Source organism: Phyllostomus hastatus, unplaced genomic scaffold, assembly GCF_019186645.2.
Source record: "Phyllostomus hastatus isolate PE091 unplaced genomic scaffold, TTU_PhHast_1.1 phas_contig_40, whole genome shotgun sequence".
In the NCBI taxonomy this organism is placed as follows: Eukaryota; Metazoa; Chordata; class Mammalia; order Chiroptera; family Phyllostomidae; genus Phyllostomus; species Phyllostomus hastatus.
Genome location: NW_025333872.1, coordinates 63,686,314 through 63,711,803, shown reverse-complemented (window position 1 = coordinate 63,711,803; position 25,490 = coordinate 63,686,314). Strand labels below are relative to the sequence as shown.

The window sequence follows — 25,490 nt, the reverse complement described above, 5'->3', positions numbered from 1 at the left end:
GGGATAATTTTATTTTTATCAACATAAAAGAGCGTTGGATACATTTGTAAACAGAAGGAAACAAAAAACTAAAAACTGAAAAGAGTAAATAATTAATGGACAAAAATCTGTAAGTTGTACAAAGATTGCCACAAATGGAAAAAAAAGAGCTAAAGTCACCAAAAGAAGGAATATATGACACCTCATTTATGTTTATATTTACACTAAGAGATGACCAACGAGGTCATTTTGGGCATATTATTTTTCTTCAAGGGGAAAGAGAAGATTCTAAAAATTATTATCTGAAAGAAAACCAGAGGAAGAACCTGAACCAGCTTCAACCCCTGGCTTTGGCCTTGCTCTTCGGAAGTGTGACTTCAATTTGCTCACTTTAGATACATACATCTGCCCTTCATGACACTGGTGCCTTCAGGAGTGGCTTTAAGGTTATGAAAATGATTTATTTGAGTTATTTCACCAGAAAAAATATTGTGATTTCTCTGTAAATTTTGCTTTTTAAATATTATCTGAAAGTTCACTCATTTTTCTTTTTAGTTCTTACAGTTGGTAAAAGTCTGCTTCATCAAGGAGAAAATACCTGGTTTTATTCACCAATAAAGACAACAGTTATTTGACATTGTGTCAATCTTCATGCACAAGGTATCACATGCACTGGCCAGATACATGCTTATTGATATGTCTTACTTTGAATGGCCTCTTGTTCCAAGTCGCCGTGTTGTTAAGAGGGGAAATTTCTGGCGAATTGTCTAAAAAGAAAATCAATTACTTTAGTTTTTAGAAAGTGTATGGTTCTACTTCAGATCATTCATACCTAATTAATTCTAGAAAATAAATTGAATTTCAAGTAAAAATTGTCTTAATATATAAGGCACTTATTACTTTATCAACTTAGTGGAAAGATTTGAGTTTCTCTACAATAACTCTGTCCAGAGGTTTATCCACAATTAAATATCTATCTCCAACCCTAGAGGGACACATGAAACTTTGTCTGCTTTACAGGATCTCCACAGCAGTGTTTTAAAATTTTTCTTTTCTATGTTTCTTTTTCTAAACTTGCAAAGTAAAAACTAACATCTGATTAAAGAGTACAAATCTCTTCTACATAAAGCAGGGGTTTTAATCTGGATTATAGGAGATCCATACTGATCTTCTAAAGGCTTCAGGGCAAACTATGTATGTGTTCATTTCTTGGGAACTGGTGTTGTAGTTTCTATCAGATTCTCACAGTGTTTCACGACCCCCTAACAGATAAGAATTACTGCCATAATAAGGTGGATTTATAAAATAGTAATGCTAAACTGGATATTAAATATTGTCTTTTCTAACCTCCTTATTTTATAGAAGGAGTGAGCAGAATTAGAAGAGATTAAATGCGTTTAAGAAAGTCTCACACAAATTAGTCACAGTCTCAGCTGGAGCCTAACTCACTGGGTGACCATGTTAACTGCTCTCGTAAATAGGTTTTTTTAAAGTAAGTTAATAAACCATTTTATTTCAAAAAAAAAACTGAGGGGCTGAATCATAGAATTCATTATTTTCTGGGCAATGAGTCCCTCTACAGGCTGGAACTTGGATTTCAGTTAATATGAGATACAAGGTTTGAGACTTAATTAAGATTACTACAGTTTTTCCAGGATATCTTAGGTTCGTAGGCCATCAAGCATAACAATCTCAAAGAACAGGACTTTCACAAGGTACTGATAGTGTTTCCTGATTTTCAAAATGAGATCAATGTAAAGAAATATAGTAACATCAGTTCTGTAAATTCCCATCCTAGTCACACTATTTGGGTAGAAAGAAACGTATAAAAATGAGAGAAATTTAATCAATCCTGTAACATCTTAGAGTCAGAGTGAAGCAGAGAATTAGAAAATCTATTATTATGTAATAGAAGAAAAATCTGTTAAAAACTCTTATACTTGGACTCAGTAAATAATAAACATAATAATCAATTGCATTACCAAGATACTTGTCACTTCCACTTAATTTTGCTTCTCGATACAGCCCAAACCACACTCTTTAACATATCCCTCTTTGAAAGGAAATGCCACCACTCAAATGCAGTTGCCTTTGAGGTCACATTAAACCTTCAGAGAGGCAGGGTTTTAACATTTAGAACATATAGTTGTTCAAGTAAAACATATATATATAGTAGGTAAAATCAAAGCAAAGTATGTAACACTTCCAGATATAGCTCTCAAGAGACTTTGTTTATGCTTGAGACAAAAATTTCTTAATATTCTATATGAAAACTTGTTCAGATGAATTTGTTCCCATCCTCTCTGTCTCACATGACTTTACTTGTAAGAGAGTAGAGCCAGTATGTGTCACTTACCTTTCCAAAGGTGGCCGCACAGGCTGGCTCCAATTTCTCTTTTCTGCAGAAATCTAAATAGTGTGCATACAGGATGCACCGTGGTAAACAAACTCCTTCACACACAATGTAATTCTCTTCAAGCCTAAGAAAAAAGCAAAAAGTCAAATCAAACATTCTGTTTATTTCTCCTTTCAATTCCTCCTTTATATTTATTTAATGCCCACTTTTAATAGACACTTTATACAAATGAGTTCATGAGTAGACATACTCTGAATATTATTCAAAATAAGATCACAGATTAATGTCAGAAGTGCAAGAACCCCCATTGAACACCTGTTAATGCAGTTAAAATAATATGGCTAACATAAAACCACTCCTGCCTGGTCCACAGCCTAAAGAATAGATCTCATTTCTATGTATTGTAAATCCTCACTATTCTTGGGGCTTGTTCTGTAAGATATAAACATTAATAGTAAAATTGAAAATGATGGGTTTTTTTAAAAGGAACATTCTCAATGCTAAAGGGCTGCCAGGCTTCAGGATGGCAAATGTCTACAATCATTTACTGTTGTACACAAACTAGTTCTGAACCTGAATAGTTAGGGAAGCATGGTGATGCAGGTATTTGGAAAAATAACTGAAGGTAAACTCACTTCACTTAACTCCCAAATGGTACTGATCTATTTTTACCCTACACCTTAACCTTGAGCAGTACTATAATTACCTAAAATATCCCGCACATTCGAAACACTATGTAATTCTCTATAGATACCTCTAAATATGATATAAATTAAGCTCTATATTATAAATACAATAACACAAACTTTGAAAATTTAGAGATGATTCTATTGTTTGGATGTCTATAATTGCAATTAAACACATTTTATATAAATGTAATGATATATATTTAAAGGTTACAAATCTCTGAACAGCAATCAAGAAATCAGAACTTGTACATTCTATTTCCAGTTTTTCTAACAATCCAGGAGGTGATTTTGGCTAAAACTTACCAAATTTATGCATAGTAAATTCAAAATTACTACTATATAAGATCAATGTATGCATTCAGATTAAAACTGAGTGGAACTCTTTAAGATCTCTGATTTAACATATTCCCAATGCATATGACAGAAAAGGCAAAGGACATATTCTCTAAGCAGGTAAAGCATCAGACATCTATTTTGCTATGAAGAAGGAAAAAAAGAAGCAAAACCAAGTGTGATTTGCATACATAAAACCAAACACCTAGTTGACAGTGAAAATTGGAGTTATTCAATCAGATTTTTCACTTAAACTTTCTGTTCTAATTTTTACCATCCTCAATATCATATATAATGTTAATGGAAAATTCTCAAAATATAAATAACTCCCTTAGGTTTTTAAAAAATACATATAGCTTTTGAGAGGAGAAGGTTTTTAAATATATATATATATATATATATATCACTCTTGAGGGGAGAAGGTGTGGAATACTTAAATGAAAACCACTGAGAAACACTCAAGTATTTAAAAATTATATGTTAATGACATGCATATAATGCCCACTTTTCACTGGCTGTTTTGATGTTGTAGGCATTGCTTTTGTCTTCAAAACTGAGCAATCCTAGGCATAAGTACAATATTAATTTGGAGTATAATTTCTTTCTTTAATTATAAGGCATTCATATTTATAAAATAAATAGAAGTTTGTTTTTATTCACTCAATTTGAAGTAAAAAAAATGAAAGTGATCATTTGAAAGACCTTCATAATATAACTGAAATCAAAACACTTTTCCTCTGGTTATCCTAATGAAAAATAGTTGTACCTTAAACCAGTAAGTGTGACATCAACTTCATAGTTAAACCATAACTTTAGAGGATCACTGATTTGTATTTCAAATATCTGAAAGGCTTTATACTTCAAATATTTGAAAGAGTATATAATTATAAAAACAGCATATAAAACTAATTTAATATTATAATAAACAAAAATTTACTATTTTTTATTATTTTTTGCATTTTCCTAAGATTTAGATAATACTTTATATATAAACAGATTATGTTACCTATCAATGGATAGAACTTTTAACTTACTAGCTTATTATTTGGAATTTGGGAGAAAATATATACTCCCATTTCTTCACACTTTGAGGGGAAGTTTAATATGATGTTTTACTTTAGATCCCTCTTCCTTTTAGATCAATATTACAAAATGTTCTCTATATAAAGAGTCTACTAATAAATTGTTGGTGTTAAAAGATTTTTCACAAAATCCAATTTTGATATTTTACTATAATAAATCATATATGATGGGTGCTATAAAAACAATTGAACATCTATTTAAGTTACTAGTGATATCTTAACTGATGTTTCTATTTCTTTTATTTCAAATACATTTCACCTTATGGCCAATGCACTGATATTAAATTTGCCCTTTTATAGATCAAGGCAATGTTAAGATCTTCATTCTTTCAAATTGTTTTTAAGAATCATATTTTATAAACACAAAACTACCAAATAACAAATATACAGGAGCAAACTGATTTCATGTTAAGCAAATAAGTCATAAAACCATCCATTATTGCTTACATTTGAATGAATTATAGTTTTAGTCAATAATGAAGAATGTGATGTGGTTTTATTTGTATTGTAGTTCATTTTTCATCAGCACCAAAATATGTCTCCATGCCAAATGACTCAGTGAAAAAAAAACTGGAGTAAATTTCTAACTGGTCTTTTAAACTTCACACAAAAAAAGTTTTAAAAGGGAGAAACAAAATGAGAAAAGCAAAGATTCTGAAGGTACTGATTTTTAAAACTCAACAAGTGCTTAAGTGTCCCCCTGCGGGGGGATCTTACCACTGCAGGGTGAGCTGTGTCTGCTTCTTCTTATCCTTCATAATCTGCGTGATGGTTTTCTTCTGACACAGGTGTGCATCTGCTGCTTTGGTTTTACTGTCGCGACTGTCCGAATCCTCTTCTTCAGAGGAGAAGCTACCATTGCTTAAATGCATTTCTGATTGCAATTTGAAAAGATAATGCAGAAAATCAGATTATAAAATTAATTGAGTAGCCTCTTAACGTACCTTTGCGTCAAACGGGGTTGCCTATGGGGGTTGGGAGGACACCTATGTGAAGTCCCTTAATTTCTAGTTAACAAATACTTCCCTGGGGGAAATACAAAGACCCAAAAAGAACATTCTACATATTTGTGTGTTTGCGGTGTTTATTACTTTTTTTATTGGATGCCCTTTTTAGACTGTGTCAATCCCAGTTCCAATCAGTTCCCCGGAGGGAGCAGAGCACTCACTCACCTGATTTAACTCCCATCTGCAGCTCTGAGTCGTCTTCTTTCTCTCTGCTGACCAGCGCGCCTCTGGGCTGCGCTTCAGCAGCCAGGTACACCGTTTCCCGTGGGTAAACGAGCAACCCTTTGCCCAGGAGCTGCACACAACACTCGTCCTGGACCTCGGAGGAAACTTGGGGCGAAGCCTGAGCCTGAGGGAAGGCGTTTTCCAGGTCCGGGACCTTGGCCATCCTCCTGGCCACCGGAGACCTGGGCACCGCCGCTTGCCGGCTCCCCGTGGAGCCTGGAGCTTAGGGCGGGGCCGGGCGGGGCGGGGAGGGGAGGGGCTGGGGACTTGGGCTGCAGGGGCGGGGGCCTCAGGCTCGGGATCCCCGCGGCGGCGTGGAGAAGGAAAGCCTTGCACAGGTACAGCTCAGATCGCTCAGGGAACCAGGTGGGCCGAGGCGGAACTACCTTACTCCACCTGTCTGCGGTCCCGACTGATGCACAACTGGAAACGGGCATCCTCACCTGCGTCCGTCTCGCCAGAGCAATGGAGCCCCATTCTCCACGTCTCCTTCCCCCTCTTTCTTCCTTTTCTCTCAGCTTGCGCTGGGCCCGAGGACACTTCTCAGACCAGAAGCTCCCAGAAAAACTAGAAAAAGATCCAGTGTCTTCTCGGGGGAAGAGCAGATATCCGCGTCCTTACTCTCAGGAAACACAAACGACCCGCAGCCTGGCAGCCCTGAGTGTGAGCCCCGGGCAGGAAGAGGAGGACCCCAGAGCACCGTTCAGTTCTGCACAACCTGGGCCGGGCTTATTTATTCCCGGGCAATCCGAGGGGTTGCTGAGGGCTCTCCTCCGTGACTTGGGGACAGACACCATCGCATCACAGGTGTCCCAACTGCCCTGCTCACAGGTGCACAAGCACTGGAATCCCAGGCTTCACTTTCCCAGAGAGTCTCGTCTTGACCTTGGAGGAAAAGGTGCATTTGCTCCTACTAACAGTAGTTCGTGATTTAAACATATCCCTCCGGATTCCTCATCTTTCATACCTCTGGGTAGTGCCATGGACATTTGTTGAAATGAAAATGAAATTGCAATATTTCATTTTCAATCCAAAACGGCAAGAGTCGCACATGTTGAAAATGATAATGTGTGCTCCCTTTAAGACAGAGAAATTAGGAGAGACTTGGGGTGACTGTTGTCTGCTACATAATTTTTCATTTCATCACCTGTTCTTTTGACAACTAAATGCCTAGCACTGTCCAAAAAGATCAAGGGTCTTGTTTTGGTTGATATTGCTTTACCGCAAACCACAGCCTGTCATGCTCTCTTGGAATATTAGAAAGAGAAAACACCCCTGAACTTGAATTTAATATTACTACATTACATCAAAATTTAACATGGAAGAAAACAAAATGAGACCCAAGGTGGTAGACGGCTGAAGGGTGAATTATGGGGAGAAATAATACAGCCTAAGAGCATTACCAGGCCTACACAACCAGGATTATGGGTGTACTTACATCTCTCCCATCTTTTAGCACCACTTGTTGAGAAGGCATTACCTCTCTGTCTAAGGCTTTCTGCTTACCAACCTCCAGCAGCTGGGCTCAGGCTGGAGCCAGCCACCCATCCAGGCACCCAAAGGTCTGAAACTACACTCCCCCCAGGGACAACTCTGCATATGGATCTCTACCCAAGCTCCCAAAGCCTCAGAAATTTCTCCGTCAGTGGGGCTTAGATCTATAATGCTAAAGTTTAGAATTTTTCCACTTTACAAAGACACTCTCAGACTCATTCTATAAAGGGAGTTCCAGAGACTAACTGTGTGTACAGAAAAGGCCTGCCCACTCAGATCACATAATCAAAAGAGCAACATTAGAAAAATATTGGGATTTACTTTTGAATTCTTAAAAATTTGGCACCCAGGTTGATTTTGTGTGTGTGTGTGTGTGTGTGTGTGTGTGTGTAAGCCATACTGACAGAAAGTGAGTATATGGCAATTATTGAGTTGAATTGATTAATGGAAACACAAACCAAGATCATTTAAGGCTCTTGGTGAACATTTTGCTTTAATTTTGAGTAAACCGTTAGCCTAACAAAATAATGTGTAAGCTCTTTGTACTTCTACTTGGAAACAAATTAAATAGTCCTGTAACGAGTGAAGAGGTTGAATCAGTGCTCGGAAACATCCAACATAAAAAAGCCCAGGACCAGAGGTGTCACTGGTGAATTACACCAAATGTTTAAAGAAGAATCGATGCCAGTCCTTCCTAAACTTATGAGAAGCACTAAAAGCAGTGCTCAAAATGGGAAGTAGGGATCTGTTGCCATGCTCAATTGCCATTTGTGATTAATATAATTAATATGAGTTCAAGAGACCAAAGTTTTAGAGACATATGGTGATAAACAAGTTATAAGATCCTAGGCAGGAAAATAAGCAAATAAGTAAAGTAATAATAATAAAAAGAGACAACCTCTTAACATAGTGATTCATAACATTTTGTTTTTTTATATTTCCTTTAAGAAATGTATTTAATCATAGACTCTCCCTGCCAGGGAGAAAAAGCATACATATATACATACAAAATGTTGCATGCAATTTGACTGATCCTAAGAATATATGAAAAAAGTTATTCTGTTTTAAGAAAAAAACACAGTGGCATCTGAGAAAGGAGATTCTTGGAGTTCCCAAAGTAAAGGGAAAAGGAAAAAGAATTTGAAGTCAGATGCACCCATTCGCATTGTGGCTGGCCACTTAACCTTTCCGTTCCCTCTCTCTGAATTGGGAAATTTAGTACCTGTCTGTAGCAGACTGTGGCTGCTCTGCCCAGATCCCCTTGGGATCCCATTCTCCCAGCTTCTGCCTCTTTTTTTTTTTTTTGTACAGGAACCAGCTTCACCAGCACTACCTGAGAACACCTGAGATTCTCTGGAGGGAAGTGCCTTGGTTACCAGACCACCACTGTCCACAGACAAAGTCCAAGTAACTCTGTGTTTACATACTTCCTTGGAGCCCTTAGCCCATAACTAATGAGGAGGGATTAGATGATGAGAATAAAAGCAAAGTTCACTGATCTCATGGTGGATACACTGGGGTTGCAATTTACACTCCAAAGCCCCTCTATGAGATCCGGCTGAAGCATCTTCTCCCAGACAATTATTGAAATCCCATTTTTGTCTGGGTTCTTCCCTCTCTCTGTCCTGCTATCCTTATTACCTTACCTGTTTCTCCTAGAAACGAACACTTCTTTAAAAATCACCTTTGGAAATGACTACTTGACTCAGGTTGTACTGAAATAAGACATCACAATATAGCGTTTATTAAGAATTCAATTAAATAAAGAAAAACCTAATACAGTACCCGGAACAGTAAGCTCTCACTAAAAGGTATCTAATGTTTTTATTCTCTAGATCCTTTTTAGTGTTCATAGACAAGGAAAGGAATGTTCTTTTCACTGCAGAAAGATGCTGAGGAATATCTTTTCCTTGCCTAGACTATTTCTGGGCTCAGTATGACCTGGAGTGATCATATCTATGAAACTTTCTTCTGTGAAAGCTCCTATTTCATCTAATTTTTCCTGTTCACCAACAATACTTTTTAAATGTAGAAAGTGTTTTTCATTCTGCCTCCAGGTAATACATTCCACATTGTTGCTGCTGACAAGGAGGACATTCCTGAGAGACATTCTAAATTAAATTACAGTGGCCAGAGAGTGAAAGAAAGAAACAGAACAGTTAGCCTGCTGATAGCTATGGAGCAGCTAACCAAAGACTGCTCATATTCATATACGCATATGTCTGTTGGAACTTCTGGATTAACTTCCAGATAGCTATTTCCTCAATTATCCAAAAAAGAGAATAGCCAGATGTCTTTGAACCCCAGGAGCCTCAGCATGTTTAGTCACAAACTTCCCAGACTACTGGCCCCCAAATCCAAAGGAACCACCCTTCTTCCTTGTGGCCTCTGCACCTGTCTCGGAGCTTGACCCTGCTTCACTTTTGCCGCCCCTTTTGCCTATAGCTACTATAAATTCCTTCAGACAACTTGGCTTACATGTTTCTTCCCCTTCCCCTGCCTTCCTGTAGGAGGTTTAAAAATGCGTACAAACTCTGGGACCACAGACATACAGGTTTTTCCACCAAGCAATACTGCAGTTGGTTCAGACTTCATGCTCCAAGACTGGTCTTCTTTTCAGTGAGCGTGTTTGGCCCAACAAAACTTTTCTTTAAAAAAGACTTCAGCCATGGCAGTTAAATTTTGTTTAACACTGCCTGAAATAAAAGCACAGTCAGTTATGAACCTAAAAACAGAATCCCAAAGTAAATAAAGCAAACACTGATTTTTCCCAAGTGGCCAAGACCATTCAGTAGGGAAAGGATAGCCTTTTCAACTAGTGTTGCTCAAAGAATCGAATATCCGCATGCAAGAGGAACCTCTTCCACATGAATTTGAAACTTTCCTGCATAATATGTACAAAAATTACCTCAAAATGGATCAAAGATTAAATATAAGAGCTGAACCTCTACCACTCTTAAAAGGAAATGGGTGTAAATTTTTTCATGACCTTGGTTTAGGCAAATATTTCTTAAATATGATACCAAAAGCACAAGCAACAAATAAAAAATAGATGAACTGAACTCCATTAAAAGGTGTACAACCAAGGACACTATCACCAGAACAGAAGGACAGCACAGAGAATAGCAGAATATTTGCACATCAGCTTTCTGATAAGGGCCTACTGACCAGAATGTATAAAGAATTCTTATAATTCAACACTAAAATGATAACAGACAAATTTTAAAGTGAACAAAAGATTTGAACAGGTATTTCTCCAAAGAAAATAAACAAATGACCAATAAGCACAGGGAAAGATGTTCAATATCATTTGGATTAGGGAAATGCAAATCAAAACCACAATGAGATACCACTTCATTTCCACTAGGATTTACAATTTAAAAAAGAACCAGAAAATAAGTGTTGGTGACACTTGTGGAAAAATGTGGAGAAATTAGAAGCTTCATACACTGCTGGTGGGGATGTAAAATGGTGCAGTAAATTTCAAGAGAATTTTTATTACTCTGCAGTGATAGCAGTTCCTCAGAAAGGTAAATATAGAATCGTCATATGACACAGTAATTCTATTCTTAAGTATGTACCCAAGAGAACTAAAAACATATGATTACATAAAAACTTGTACACAAATGCTTATAGCAGCAGTATGCATAATAGTCACGGTAAATACAACCCATATTCCCACCAACTGTTGAATAAATACAGTGTTGTGTAGCCATTAAAAAAGAATATTATTCAACCATAAAAAATAATGAAATATTGATATATGCTACAATATGAGTGAATCTTGAAAACATTATGCTAAGTGAAATAAGCCAAACATAAAACCCATATGACTCCATCTACATGAAATGTTCAGAATAAGCAAGTTTATAAAGACCAAAAGTAGATTAATGACTGCAAGAGGCTACAGGTAGTAGAGGGGGACTGTTTGATAAATACAGGATTTCTTCTTGGGGTAATAAAAATGTTCTGGAATTAGTGGTGATGGTTGCACAATATTGTGAATATGCTAAAAATCACTGAATTATACACTTTGAACTAGTTAAAATGGTGACCTTTATCTCAATAAAGAAAAACATTTTAAATAAGCAGAAATAAAAAATGTAGAAGCTAAAGAACTTATGACACATGGACATGAACTAAAGAGGGGAAATGTGGGTGGGAGAGGGGGTACAGGGTGGAGGGGAATGGGGGGTAATGGGACAACTGTAATAGCGTAATCAATAAAATATATTTAAAACAAAGTAATAAAAAAAGAGTAAAAAAATATACAGCATAACTACCTAAGATAGGCAAGGCTAAGAGCTACTGTCCAACATTCAGCATACAGCAAGTCTGTTCCCAAGACGGTACGAGGCCTATCGAGGAAAGCTGTGAACTGCCCTGCCTGGTGTGGCTCAGTGGTTGAGTGCCAGCCTGCAAATCTAAGTGTTGCCAGTTTGATTCCCAGCCAGGGCACAGGCCTGGGTTGTGGGCCAGGTCCCTGGTTGGAGGTGCACAAGAAGCAACCACACATTGATGCTTCTCTCCCTCTCTTTCTTCCTCCCTTCCCCTCTCTAAAAAATAAATAAATAAAATCTTTTTGAAAAATGTTGTAAACCGCAAAATCAGACATAAAATGGCCATTCACAAAATGACTCAAGAAAAAGGTGGAGGCAAGTCAACACAAGTTTTCTTAAAAGATATACTAAAATGATCCCTAAGAGGAAATGTCTTCCTTAGGATGTGAAGGGATAATATATGGGATATAACAGAACTGTGTGTATGTTCTCTGTGACTTCTGCAGACATTTGTCTGAATTCCCAGCTGGGAGTGAATGGAGCACTGGGGATAAGGTCATTGGAGGGTGTCGGTGGATTTGTGGTGTATGTGGCAGTGTCTCGGGTTGGGGAGTTTAAAAATGAGAAAGCAAATACAACAGGGTAAACAAAGGATGGAATGATCAAGATTAATGGGGGCTCTAACTGGATCCACTTTCCATTGTTCTCTCCCTCCCCAGCCCTCAATAATCACATGAGACTTCAGGAATGCACCATACAGATATGATTACGATGTACCACACAGAATTCATTTATTAAATATCACCCCTCCCCAGCCCTCTGCCTCCAGCATACTCCCTAGTACAGTCAGGGAAGACCTAACTATTGGAAGGAATCCCTAACACTTTTCCAATGTAGAATTCCAACTAGTCCAAAAATGGTCCTTCTCTTAAGGGTTTTTGGGAAACTAGACAATGCAATTTTATTAGTATTGGCAAGGTTTGTTTGGATCAAATTCAGCTCCAGGAGCTGCACGGTTGAATGCAGGAGGGGGTTCCACCAATATCCCCTATTCCTTCCATTGTAGCAGCTTGGCCAAAGCATTTGGTAGTTGGGGGGGATCAATCCCAAGGTTGCATCTGGCATCAGAGTGGCAGGTCCTGGAGGAGCTGGGGTACCAGCAAGCACAGGAGCAGGGGCCATGGTGCCTCTGTTATTTATGCCCAAGCACTTCCCATAGCCATCTGGCCTATCTGTATCTCCTGCTCTCATGCCTCAGGGAAGGTTCCCTTGAATCCCTCCTGCTGTTGCCACATCATTTCTTCCTGCTGTCATTGCATCTCTTCCTCATGGAGCCTGTGCTCCTCTTCCTGCTTGAGCTCCAGCTGCTTTCATTTTTGCACTTCTTGGTTGTGCAGCTCTTCAATCCTCCCGAGTTCTTCTTGACGCCTCATCAGGTGACGCCTCAGGGTGAACAGCCTCCATCTCCAACTCATTTCTCGTGAGCTCCCTTGATGTTGCAGTCCACTTGGTCCTGCTGCTGTTTCTCCGTCTCAATGAATGTCTTCCAGCGTACTCATACTCAAAGGAGCCAGGCTGTGGAGATCTAGGTGGCTGCTCTCACTCCTTGTGAAATGGCTGGTTCTTTATAACCAGCTTCTCTGGAAGTCCCTCTTCATCATCTAGCAGTCCATGGGCTCCACAGTCACAGGCCAAGGAAATGTAGTTAGCAGGAAGGAGCCTTCACTGCATTTGTCCAGAGCTTTCTGAGAAGCTGGCTTCCCTGAGAATTCATCAATGCCTTTTCCTAAAGGCCTTCCTCCATCACCCACAATGATCGATCCTCTCAACCTGGCAGAAGACAGTAAAGGTTTCCTACAGCAGTTCATTGGACACATAATGAGGAAGGTTTCAAAGTGTAAGGCATGCAAAGAGCACATGCAGCTGCTTTCCACGGAATGGCATTTTGTCCAGCTCCACTTTAGCAATATCCACTAGGGCTCTGTTTCCAAGCAAATAAAGCCAAAGCCCTTATCCTTATCAATGAAGACTTTGTCTATCTTCCCTTATTTCTCAAACAGTTTCATTTCCTCCTCAGTGAAGTCAGGAGGAAGATTGCCCACAAAGAGCCTACTACATTGGGTGAAGGTCTTCTCTTGTGGTCTCTAAAAATTCTTCAGGTGAATAGCAAAGCCTTCATTTTGGCTGCTGGCTTGCCTGCCCTTTTTTGCAGGTATTGGTGGTGGCGTGGCTGCTGCCACCCTTACTGCTGCTGCTGCTGCTGCTGCTGCTGCTGCTGGTGATGTTGATGATACTTCCTTGGAGCATGGTTTTGCTTCTCCAAGTTAAAAGTTTTACTGCTCTGCATTTTTAAACCCCTCTACTGCCTGTTCTCTCCTCAGAGTAATACCGATGCTACACAGCCTCTATTGTCCCAAGAAAAGAGTCAAGACTCTCTTTTGAAGGTAATTTACAAAGTCTGAACACACCTCACAGGCTTATTCTTAAAATATAACCTATTAGTTTGACTATTGTGTTGTAAATTTCAGGGAATTATGTCTCCATTCCATTCTTTCTTTTAGTCTTCTAGTCTAATTTCTTCATCCTTCAATTTTGGTTGTGCCATGTTAATTTTTTTCTTTCCTTTTTTTTTCCTCCTTATTGCATGTAGGATGACAGAGAAGCAATGGGAAATAGAGAACAAAGAGAAGAGAGAAAGAAAGGGAAATGGCAGAAAATGGCTGAGAAGATTGAGACAGTTGATGAGGAAGAGAGAGAGAGAGAGGAAGAAAATCCAGTTGGTAGAATTTAGGAGACTGAGTTGATGGCTCTAGTCTCCATGTGAGCAGAAAACCCATTCTCCATAATTGCAAATCAATGTAAAAGGTAAATTCATACAGAGAAAATCCAGGAAAAGGATTTTCTAGCAAGCTGTCGCCACATTTCACCTGGACAGTGATCAGGGCCAGGAAGAGAAGTGTACTGTTGGAAATGGGGTGAATGGCAGGTACTAACGTTCCTTGAAGGATCAGCAAAAACTAACTGACACAGTAATGGGCTAGTGATACTCTTACATCTCACAAAAGCTTGGTTGATCTTTTGGAGACATCGAAGTAGCAGTAGCCAGTGAGAAAAGCAGTTTTTTGAAGAGCGACTATGTAGCAGTATTTTTTTTTTTTGGATGGGGCTTTTTGTGTGTGTTTTTAGATGAAGGAGAATAGAACTCAAAAATGAGGGAGATTTTGAATTTAACTTACATCAAAGGGTTCATATAAAGATCAAGTACAATAATATACACAAAAACACCAAATGAAAAATAGTTTTTACCTTGTAAGTCCATTTATATGTAGGCTATATGTTCTTATTTTCTACTTGACTTTTTAAGGACTTCACACGAGTGGGTTTACACATACAAAGATATACACATGCATCCCACTTTGAGGAGAAACTTGGGTGCCCCAGTGCATTCTAAAGCAGCTCCTGAGAGTTTCTCCCTATAGGTGGCATTATTTTCCAAAGCATATCTCTCTTTCCAGACCCAAGCCCAGAGAATGCTGCAGTTGACTCTTTGAAATGAAGTGTCCACACAGAGACATACACTAGGGGTATCAACAGAATAAGATGTTCGAAGATCCAAATAAATTAGGCATGTTTAAGGGCTACTTTCTTCTTCATTTTTGAGCTTTTTACTTAAAATATTATATATATACCACCTATTTTGTATCGGCCTTGGACTGAGGTGCCTATTATTTCAGAAAACAAATTATGTAACAAAATATGCTACTTTATAGCATTTAATTTCAAGGTATAATGTGTAGTCTGCAAGACGAAGACAAAAAACTGCTTCATTTTCCTATCAGTGATCGTTTGGAAGAAGTGGGCAAAAACAGAATGCTTTTCAGTCCTAATATTCCTATCATAATGAGGCAATAATTGAAATTAGCAGACATATTGTAGTCATGTTTTATCTACTATCACAAACAATATAGAATAAATTAAATTATTTAAAATTGGAGGCATCATGCATGATTTATCATAAATTTGTCCTTATTTTTCTGTAATCAATAACTGCTCCAGACCACTCTTTATTCTTAGCATAGTACTGTATATCATTGTACAGTTGTGAAATACACCCTAAATGGTTCCTTTACTTAGAATTCCTGCTCCTTGAATATTGAAGAGTGCAGCTTTTTTCTCAACTTTCCAATTTTTTGTATTTTATAAAATTGACTGGTGAGTATGCTAATTGTAATCTCTTTGCTGTATATAATAATTTGACTAACAATCACTACAAATTTTGATGAATACATTGTTTTTTAAATATAATATTGAAATGAATAACTGTAGAACTCATATAATTTTCCCAAGCTCAACAAGATTAGTTTTGCTTAAATCACTAGTTTTTTAACTTTTCACTGAGTATAATGGGTAACTATGCCTCCTAACTCCAGGCTGTGGGTCCAGGACCATGTGTACAATGCATTTATTCCTCATCTCTCACTCCATTTGATAGCTTTGAGCTCAATGTGTCATCTCTACTGAACAACTTATCAATTGGAAGAGCTAAGTAAATGCTATTCTTTCCACAACATATTGCTTTTGGGTACCAGTTGAGGATCGATAACTATAGAAAAGTGTAATAAGTAAGTAAACATTAAGTCAAGAGAAGAGGTAGTTGGTTATATCTAATGCAAGGATTAAATGGCACTTCTTGAAGTTGTACCATCTGTAACAGAATTACCTGAAATACATGTGAAAAATGCAGAGACCAACCTCAGATCCAGGGAATCAGTTAAAATGAATGTTGTCAATAATATGTCATGAATTTATCACATCAAAACAAAGAAAGCTTGTAGAATACATGAATGGAGACATGTCCCAAACATAGTCTAAAGCCTTAGAGATGTAATAAAGTATGCTTTCAGTTGGATTATAATTTAGCCTTGGTTCAGTCAGAAAGGCAGTGTGGAGGAGAGAGTTAAAGACAGGAGGGGGTCGCTATGGAGGGCAGGTTGAAGAGCAAGAATGTGAACACAGTTTCTCAGTAGTCTCAGCAGTGCTTTTCTGGTTTGGTTTTTTGTACCATGGCACATGTAGGTCATGAATGAAAATACTATATCCAGCACACTGCATAGATACATGAGTCTGCTCACCAGAAAAGTAAACAGACCAGAGACTCTGAACACCCCAAAGGAGACTGGGTATCGGTGCCATCCCCTAAGGAGACCCAGTTGGGAATATGTTCCAAGGAATATTCATCACTCTGGCATGTTCATCACTACATGCTCTTAGCAATGCCTGGACGCTGGGTCTGTCTTCTTCACTATGACAAATAAGAAGGTTATCACCAGTATGTTGCTAGGTCATTCTCCAGCTCCTGTAAAGAAGGGTATGGGATAGTTTTTCCATTTCCATTTCCACAGTCAGTGAATACTAATTAAGTGAATATGTCATTATATGTAGAATATTTTTAATTACTGTATGTTATTTACATTTAAATGAAATAAGTAATTTAATCATTGCTGCTGTAGAAAACATGTACAATTTACATATCTTGTGTTTTCAGTTAGCCATTTATAATGATGTGACGTGAAATTTCAAGAGAACTTTTATTACACTGCAGAAAATTTTAAAATATAATATGAACATAAAGTAAGAAATGCAAAAAATACAGAAAAGTGATAGAACCCATTTTTATCCTTAGACCAAAATTGTTTGTTGATCATGTTGCACCTTAAAAAAATATATCATGAATTTCAAGTTAAAAAATAAATACAAGTGGAGAGGAGGAATCAGTGAGGGATATAGAAGTCAAAAAGTGGCTTTGATGTTAACTTTTATAAAACCAAAAAGTAATGAAAAACATCAAATGATTATTTCAAATAAAAATGCTTTTTAATCATTTTTTCCTAAATTCTGTGGTACTAAAAATGTGAGCTTCCATATATACAAAACTATGGTGAATCTTAGCAATATATATATTTCAACATTAATTGGGTGTATCAAAAGAAGTCAGAATGTATCACTTTGGAAATAATATATCAACTTAAACTTAAATAGCACTAGTACTAAAAGTAAACTATAGTAACATTCACACTAACATGGAAAGCAAATAATATGATTACATATAATTACACATTTTGGGTTGATTGATTTGTAATTTTTGTTTGCTCACATCTCCAGAAACTGAACTCAGAAACTTCGACAAGCAGGACAACATGAAGTCAGATGTAAAACCAAAGTGCATATTAAGCTTATTCACAAACTTACAGTAAATGTGAACTAATTTCCAATTTTATGAACTGAATAAATAGCCACTTCATCCTTACAGCATAGCTATTATAACTGCTAATTCATAACTTAAATCACATCAAAAAGGTAGTTGATTATCTGTTTCTAACTATGAGTTAATTTTGAAAGAAGACATGAGAGACATAAATGTTAATTGGTCTCTCCGGAGATAGTAAGCCAATTATCAAGGTCATTATATGACTTGCTGGTAGACCATATAAGGAAAATGAAACTAATGGAAAATTCTCCTATGACAAGTTTCCATTAAATAATATATGGATTGCCAGCTGCCTCCTGCATTCACTTAGTGTTAGAAATAAGAGGATTGAGAAAGACCATTTAGAAAAAGGAAATTGTGATAGTTGAGACAGGAAATGATTAAGGTAAAATGAAAGACTTTAGTAAAGTCGGGGTCATGGTAAGGATGAGTTCTGTCCTGACCTTGTTCCGGTGTGTTAATAATCACAAGCCCACAGGAAAAAAAAAAAAGAATTCCAGAGAGCCAACAATTGGTATATTAGACTTCCAATGATCTCATAATCCACTTGGATAAGACTGAATCCAAATTTTTAAGCTGGAAAAGTAGGTACTCATGAAAATCTCTCTAAATAAGAATGAAAGTCATCAATAATGAAATTCTGAGTTTAACTCAACAGTTAATATTATACAGTGATTTTTTTCAAATTTATGACCTTCCAATATTTTATTAACATTTGTTATACCAAGAAATGGAAGGATATGATGTCTTCACTGCTTCATTCAATAGGCATGAAGTGCTCTTTGTACAGGTAGCCTTGTAAAATCCTACAGGAAATGAAACTCCCTCCCAGTCAGGGATGCACTGTAATTCTTGCAGTGAAAAGGCACATCCGGGCTTGCTGAGGAAGCCTGGACTCACCCCGCAAAATGATGGCTGCGCAACAGGTTGATGACAGCCAAAGAGGTGGAAACTCACCCTCCCCATGTGCAGTCATGGGGGAACACCCAGCAGGGAAATAAGAGATGTCGATGAGAATGTAAGGATGGGAGTTAAAAAAAAACAGAAATAAAAAACTAAATGTTTGATATATCTGAAAGCAAGTTCAAGACCCAAAGGAAGTAATCAAGATGAAAGGAATAAGATTTGGCATGATTGGAATAAACAAACGGTGGAATATTATTAGCACATGGAATCCTATGAGTTAGAGTGAGATGCAAGTTCCTCAGGAATGAAAGAATAAATGTAAAGCATTTATCAATAGTTGTATCATTAATAGTATATAACACTTAACTCAAGGTGTATTACAGGAATTAATGGATTTATTTGGTTTTAATAACAACACGTCATACCCCACACTCATTATGTAATTGGAACTATATTGAATATTTTAAATGTTTTGTCATTTTATCCTCACTGATTCTATGAGGTAGGTGTGAACATGACTTTTTTTAAACATGAAGAAAGAGACTCAAAAATTGTAAATGACGTTCCTAAGGTCTCATGGTTAAAGAACGAGGAGCCAGGATTAAACCCTGCCCTGCCTAATTTGAATGTTCATAGTCTTAACCAGGGTGCCACGCCTGTTAGACTGCCCACCAGTGCAGGAGCCAGGTCAGTCTAATCCTCAGTCCTATCAGCCCACATTCCCATGTTCCCTCTTATAAGAAATATTTTATAATAGTGCCTTTACTACACCAAATATAAATTTGCAAACAACTACTCACATATATTAAATCAATGTAATGCACTGGCTCTAATGTAAAGGGTAAACTAAAGAAAGATAAGTAATACTAAATAATATGTATTTTAATAGATACATGCTTAGGCATGACTAAATATTTTAACACTAAATACCATACTAAAACACCTTGTTAAGACAACTGATGTTTGCATCTAAACATAGACTCACCATGAATGAAGTTAGACATGCAAAACAATATTGGTGTGAGGATTTTTTGGTTTTGAAAGGTATTGCCATTGATATATGACTTTCTGAAATGGTCAACAACTCTTCTTAAAGTTCTATACAAAATATAGTGTTTATATTGGCATAAAACAAAGTAGATTTGAAGCAAGGAATATTATCAGAGATAAAGAGAGAGATTTAATACTGATAAAAAGATCCATTCTTTAATACCTTACTATGTATGCATCTAATAACAAAGCTTCAAAGATCATGAAGCAAAAACTGAGAGAACTGAAGGGAGAAACAGAAGGTCTACAATCATAGTTAATAATTTTGACATTCATCCTTTAATAATTGGTAGAACTGGTACATAAAAAATCAGTTAAGATCTCAACAAAACTATCAGAGAACTTGATTTAATTAATACCTCCAAAGCACTACACCCAACTATATCCACATTCTTTTCAAGTGCATATGGAACATTTACCAAATGTACCAAGCTATTAATAAATCTCAGTATAGTTGAAAGGATTGAAATCCTAAAGAACATTTATCTAAATGGAATTAAATTAGAAATTAATAAAAGCAATATATCTACAAAATCTCCACATATCTGAAAATTAAATAATATACATGGATCAAAGGGAATGATAATAAAAACAATCAGAATTTGATTCTGATAAAAATTTGTAAGATTCAGCTAATGTGGTACTTGAAGGGAAATGTGTAGCTTTAAATGACTACACTAATAAAGAAAAAAAGGTTTTAGAATTAGTGATCTAAATTTCCATCTTAAGAATTTAGCAAAAGAAAAGCAATTAAAACCAAGTAGAACAAAATATCATAATAAAGATGTGAAAAAAATCATTTCAGTAATAACAAACATTTACAATATTCAGAAGCTAATCTTTTGAAAAGATTAGTGAAATTTATAAACCCCAAACAAGAATAAAAACAACTAGGGGGGCTGGATTTGGAGAAACAGGGAGAAAACTGTATTTGAATAATGATTAAAATAAAATTTTAAAAAAGAATAAAAATAACTACAAAAAAAGAGTAAGATAAAACACACAAAAAATATCAAGTGCAAAACAGGAGATATCACTATAAATCCTAGATATAGCAGGATAATAAGGCAATATTTATGAACAAATTATGGCCAGCAAATAAAGAAAACCTAGATGAAATGAACAAATATCTTCCAAAACACAACTCATCAACACTAATTCAACAAGGAATAAAAAATCAAAATATTCCTATTCTTTTCTTTTCATTGAAATCACAATCAAAAACTTTTCTGTAAAGAAAACTTCAGGTATGAATGGTTTCATTAGTGATTCCTATCAAATACTTCAAAAAGAAATAATAGCACCCAAATTTTCAGAAAAATAGAGGATATAATACAGTACTTTCCAATTCATTTTACAAGGTCAGCAAAGCCTTGCTACCAAAAGCTGACAAAGACATTACAAAGAAAGAAATTACAAACTATCACTCATAAGCATAATACAAGACTTCTCAACAAAACTGAATTCAACAATGTATTTAAATGATAATGCATTATGATACAGGGGTTTTATCCCAGGAATGCAAGGATACTTTAATACTCTAAAATCAATCAATATAATTCACTATATTAACAGAAAAAGGACACACCAACATCTTAATAGACAAAGAAAAGTTATTTGAGGGAGTTGAGCACTCATTCATGTAAAAGCACTCAGCAACCTAGGAAAAGAGGGATACTTGATTGGACTCAAAAAAGAAAACTATTTAGAATAAAAAAATGAATAAAAATAGCAAAGACAATGCTTTGCCTACTGTCTCACAAAAAATTGCATTGATAAAATTGCTTTCAATTGGGATTTGCAAGCAGTCACAAAGATGACAATGATAATGATGAATGATGAAGATGATGATAGTGATTATATTCTATTTAGGAACTTGTTCTAAAAATTCAAACCCTTACCCAGAAACTTCTGACTCAAATGAACATAGCAGGGAAGAAAGCTTCACATTCAGAGAATTCAAGTAAGCTAAAGTTTAATGTATTTTTCTTTCTAAAATTAAATAAATAAACTTACTACTCAGACCCCCATATCTGCTCAACAGTACATACCAAAATCTTACTAATTCAAGGTAAATACATTCATTTAAAGAGTCAACAAGTATTTCCTGAGTACTTAGTATGTACTAGACATTTGGGATCCATCAGTGAGCAAAACAGAAAGATATCTTGCCTTGAGGAACTTATATTCTAGTCAAGATGATAAACAATTTAATGAAATTATAAATAAATAAATTATATAACAGTTTAAAAGAGCATAAATATGTCTGCCCCCGCCCCAAAAGTCAAAATACTATAGGGTGAGATCAAGAGAGCTGAGAGGCTGGGAGCCCCCGAGTGGGATCATTGACAGTGTTAAATGAGGTCATCAGCGTAGACCTCACTGGGAAGGCTATTGAGAAGGTGATGTTTGAACAAATACTTTGGAGAGTTGAGGGAGTTAACCAAGTAGCTACGTGGAAAAAGAGTATTCCAGGCAGAGGAAGCTGCTAGAGTCATTAGCAGGAACATGCATGCTACGTTTTTTCCAGGAGAGCCAGTGTGGCAGGAAATGAGGGAAGGGGAACAGCAGTGGGGAATGAAGTTAGAGAAGTCATAAAGATGAGATTAGGAAAGGCCTTAAGGTCACTGTGAGAACTTTCTGGTGTTACAAAGTTTACAGGCTTTGGGCAGACGAGGGGTATGACATGATCTGGTACACACTTCAACTTATCCTCAGCCTGCTGTGTTGACAAAGGGCTGCAGGGAAATGTTCTGGCTATCTATTGCTGGCTATCAACTTCCCCCAACATGGAGGGTTCTAAAACAACCACTATTTTATTATATTTCTTGATTCTGGGAGTTAAAAATTCAGGCAAGACTCAGCTGCGTAATTCTTCTGTTCCGTGGGGCATCCACTGAGGTCATCTGGTGTTTTACTGGCAGGACGGCTGCTCTGGGGAGTACCTGATGACTCCAGTCACACTTCTAACATCTTGGAAGAGTGTAGGCTAAGAACGTCAAGGCCTCTCCACTGTGGAGGTCTCTGGGTAGTTGGAGTCTTACATGAAATTTCAGGCCTCCCAGTGTTCCAGGCATCAAGGGAACAAAAGCTGCCCATTTCCTAAAACATGAGCTTGGAATTAGCATAGTGTCACTTCTGTGAAATTGTATAGGTCAAAGTAGTTACAGAGCCAGCCAAAACTGGAGGAGAGGGGCTAGAGACTCTCATCTCTCATGGGAGGAATGTCAAAGATTTATGACAAGCTCCCAATTCCATTCCCTGACCACGTATCACTTATATTTCTCCTACTTTTAAGATACACTCCCTCCCTCCCCAAATCCCTAGATTGTGACGCCAGGCTCAGGCTAAGGTTCAAGATCTGATTGTCTAGATCACACCCTTTCCCAGTCTCCTGTTTCCCCCACCATGGGAGATCTTTATGTAATCTGGTGGGGAATCTGATTTGATGTCAAGTATTTTTTTCAAATCAACTTTATAGGGTGAATATTTGATACTGTGTTGCCTTCTGAGGTTCCTCTTTCTCTTTTCTCTTACAAACTCCACCCTATCAACTGAAAGTCTTGGTTTTAAGATTATTGTCTCTGCTTTAAATTTTTTAAAATATTTTCCTAAAGTCTATTCAGAAACTTATTTCCTTTCTTTGTTTTTAATCACCAAGACAAAAATCAATGTCACAGTGCAGAATGGATTGGCTTGGGGAAAACCGGAGGCAGAGGCCCCGCGGGAGGCTGTCACCACCTTCTAGACACCAGATGACGTGGACTCAAGGTCTTGCTTTGGATTGAGTTGATGATTTGTTCTCTAGCCCAGTGATAACGTTTAAAATTACTTTTCTTTATACTACATTCACTGTATTCAAAGCACAGGTTACTATTCAGTGATTTACCATATCGTAAAGCTCTTGAAAAGAACTCACACATCTAGCAAGTGCTCAGTACACATTCATCATGATCATCGTTAGTACTATATTATAACTTTAAAACTAGGCATTTTCTCTTCTTTCACTAATTGAATAATATTATTTAGAGTTACCAGTAGGTGGGGATGTTGAACAATATTTTTCTACGTGGTCCCAAGTCCTGCCTCTCTGACTTAAAAAAAAAAAAAATTAAAAAGCAGCCTATGAATCAACATAGTCTTTTTTCATGGAAAATGTTTTTTAAATCAAACATAACTTTTTAAAGCCTTCAAAATAACTATAGAAATGACTGGATTTGGCCTCTTATGTGAACTCTGGAGAGCCTGGAGAAAGTCTCTCTCACTACTCGGGGTCCACATGTCAGTCTCTGGCCCCTGGGCTGCTTAGTGGACTCTAAATCAATGTCTCACCTCATTTTGGGACTCAGTGCTTTAAGAGTAGGCTACAAAATATAACTGATGAATAGTGCTTCTGACTGACCCACATGCTAAAAATACCAGTGTAGAGCCTAACCCTACATACTCTTCTTTTATTAACAATGGCTATTAAGCAACTACTGGTTCCAGGTGCTAAGTCAAGTCCTTTCCATGTTTGGTATTATTTAACCCTCATAGCAGTCTTAGGTCAGTGTTATTAGCCCAATGTATAGATAAGGGAACTGAGAGGTAAAGTTATTTGGCTAGGCTCATTCAACCTCTGGGTGGCAGAGTTAGAATTTTAATTCAGAACTGGTTAATTTTATGTTTTGTGTCTCATTTACCTGATAAGATATCAAAATTCATTTACTGATTTTTTAAAAAGTTTATTTATTAATTTGAGAGAGAGAAAGATCAATTTATCAATCCACTTATTTATGCACTCATTGGTTGCTTCTTGTATGTGCCCTGACCAGAGACTGAACCACAGCTTGGCGCAGAGGAAAGATGACCTGACCAACTGAGCTACCCAATCAGGGCCTGCTTACTGGTGTTTTTAAAAGAGGGAATAAAAATGGAGAGGGGGTTCAGAAGTCCAGACATAGAGTGGTAAAAAGTGTTTTCAATTCTTACGTCTAGCAGAATTCATAAAGAACTCCTTCAATCAATAAGAAAAGAGTCAATCCCCATTTTTAAAGGAACAAAACACTTAGAACAAGTACTTCATGGAAGATACCTCCATATGGCTATATCCCTCTAGGCCGAATAAAGTTTGAGATGTGAAAGCCCTAGGGATGAGTAATAAATAATCTGAATACTTAAATTAAACCGGTGTTTCTAATTTTATTTAGATAAACAATCCTTTTATCAAAGGATAACTATTAACATCTTCAAGAAGTTTGGGAAACAGTTTTTCTCTTCCTCTAGTAGCTTAACTTAAAATTATCAGATGTTCCTGGCACTCAAAATAGCAAGTCACCAGACACCTTGCTTTTGAGAGCATGCTGCCATTCACTGAAATTGTACCTCATCAGTGTTTTTTTTTCTTGTATTTCATGGAATTTTTTTCTTAACTCGAGCTAACTTTTTTGTTTACTTCATAATCACAAGAAAATGCTTTCATCATCTCTTGTTTACGAAAGCAAATTATAGAGATTTTAAACCAATTGCAAAGTGAAATGTAAAAATACACTAAAAGATAGTAACAGAGTTCAAAAGTGGAAAATGTTCACTATGGTTCTTTTGCTGTTTTCCCTTTACTGTCTTTGAAGGGAAATGGAGATGAGACCCTTTGATCTTCTGCATTTCCCAAGATGGATGCATTTTGTTATTGTTAGGTAAACACAAAGACAGAACCATGAAGTTAAAATTAAATGCTGCAGCCACACTTCATTAAAAATAATATTTGCTACACATACTTAGTAAGAAAAAAGACAGTTTGCATTTTATCTTCTACCCCATTTTATCTGATATGCTAGAATAA

At 36.8% G+C, this 25,490-nt stretch overlaps 1 protein-coding gene and 1 pseudogene across 1 annotated transcript in view; both read right to left on the bottom strand.

Moving 5' to 3' along the window:
* Positions 1–5,834, bottom strand: part of RFX6 (regulatory factor X6) — a 53,066-nt gene extending 47,232 nt beyond the window's left edge. The window contains exons 1-4 of the mRNA XM_045843855.1: positions 5,612–5,834; positions 5,157–5,313; positions 2,336–2,459; positions 685–746 (exon numbers count right to left, since the gene is read on the bottom strand). Of these exons, the coding sequence (XP_045699811.1) occupies positions 685–746; positions 2,336–2,459; positions 5,157–5,313; positions 5,612–5,834 (566 nt within the window). The remainder of the gene's footprint in view (positions 1–684; positions 747–2,335; positions 2,460–5,156; positions 5,314–5,611) is intronic.
* A 6,575-nt stretch (positions 5,835–12,409) lies between these two features.
* Positions 12,410–13,792, bottom strand: LOC123822122 (annotated as a pseudogene).
* Positions 13,793–25,490: the final 11,698 nt, after the last annotated feature.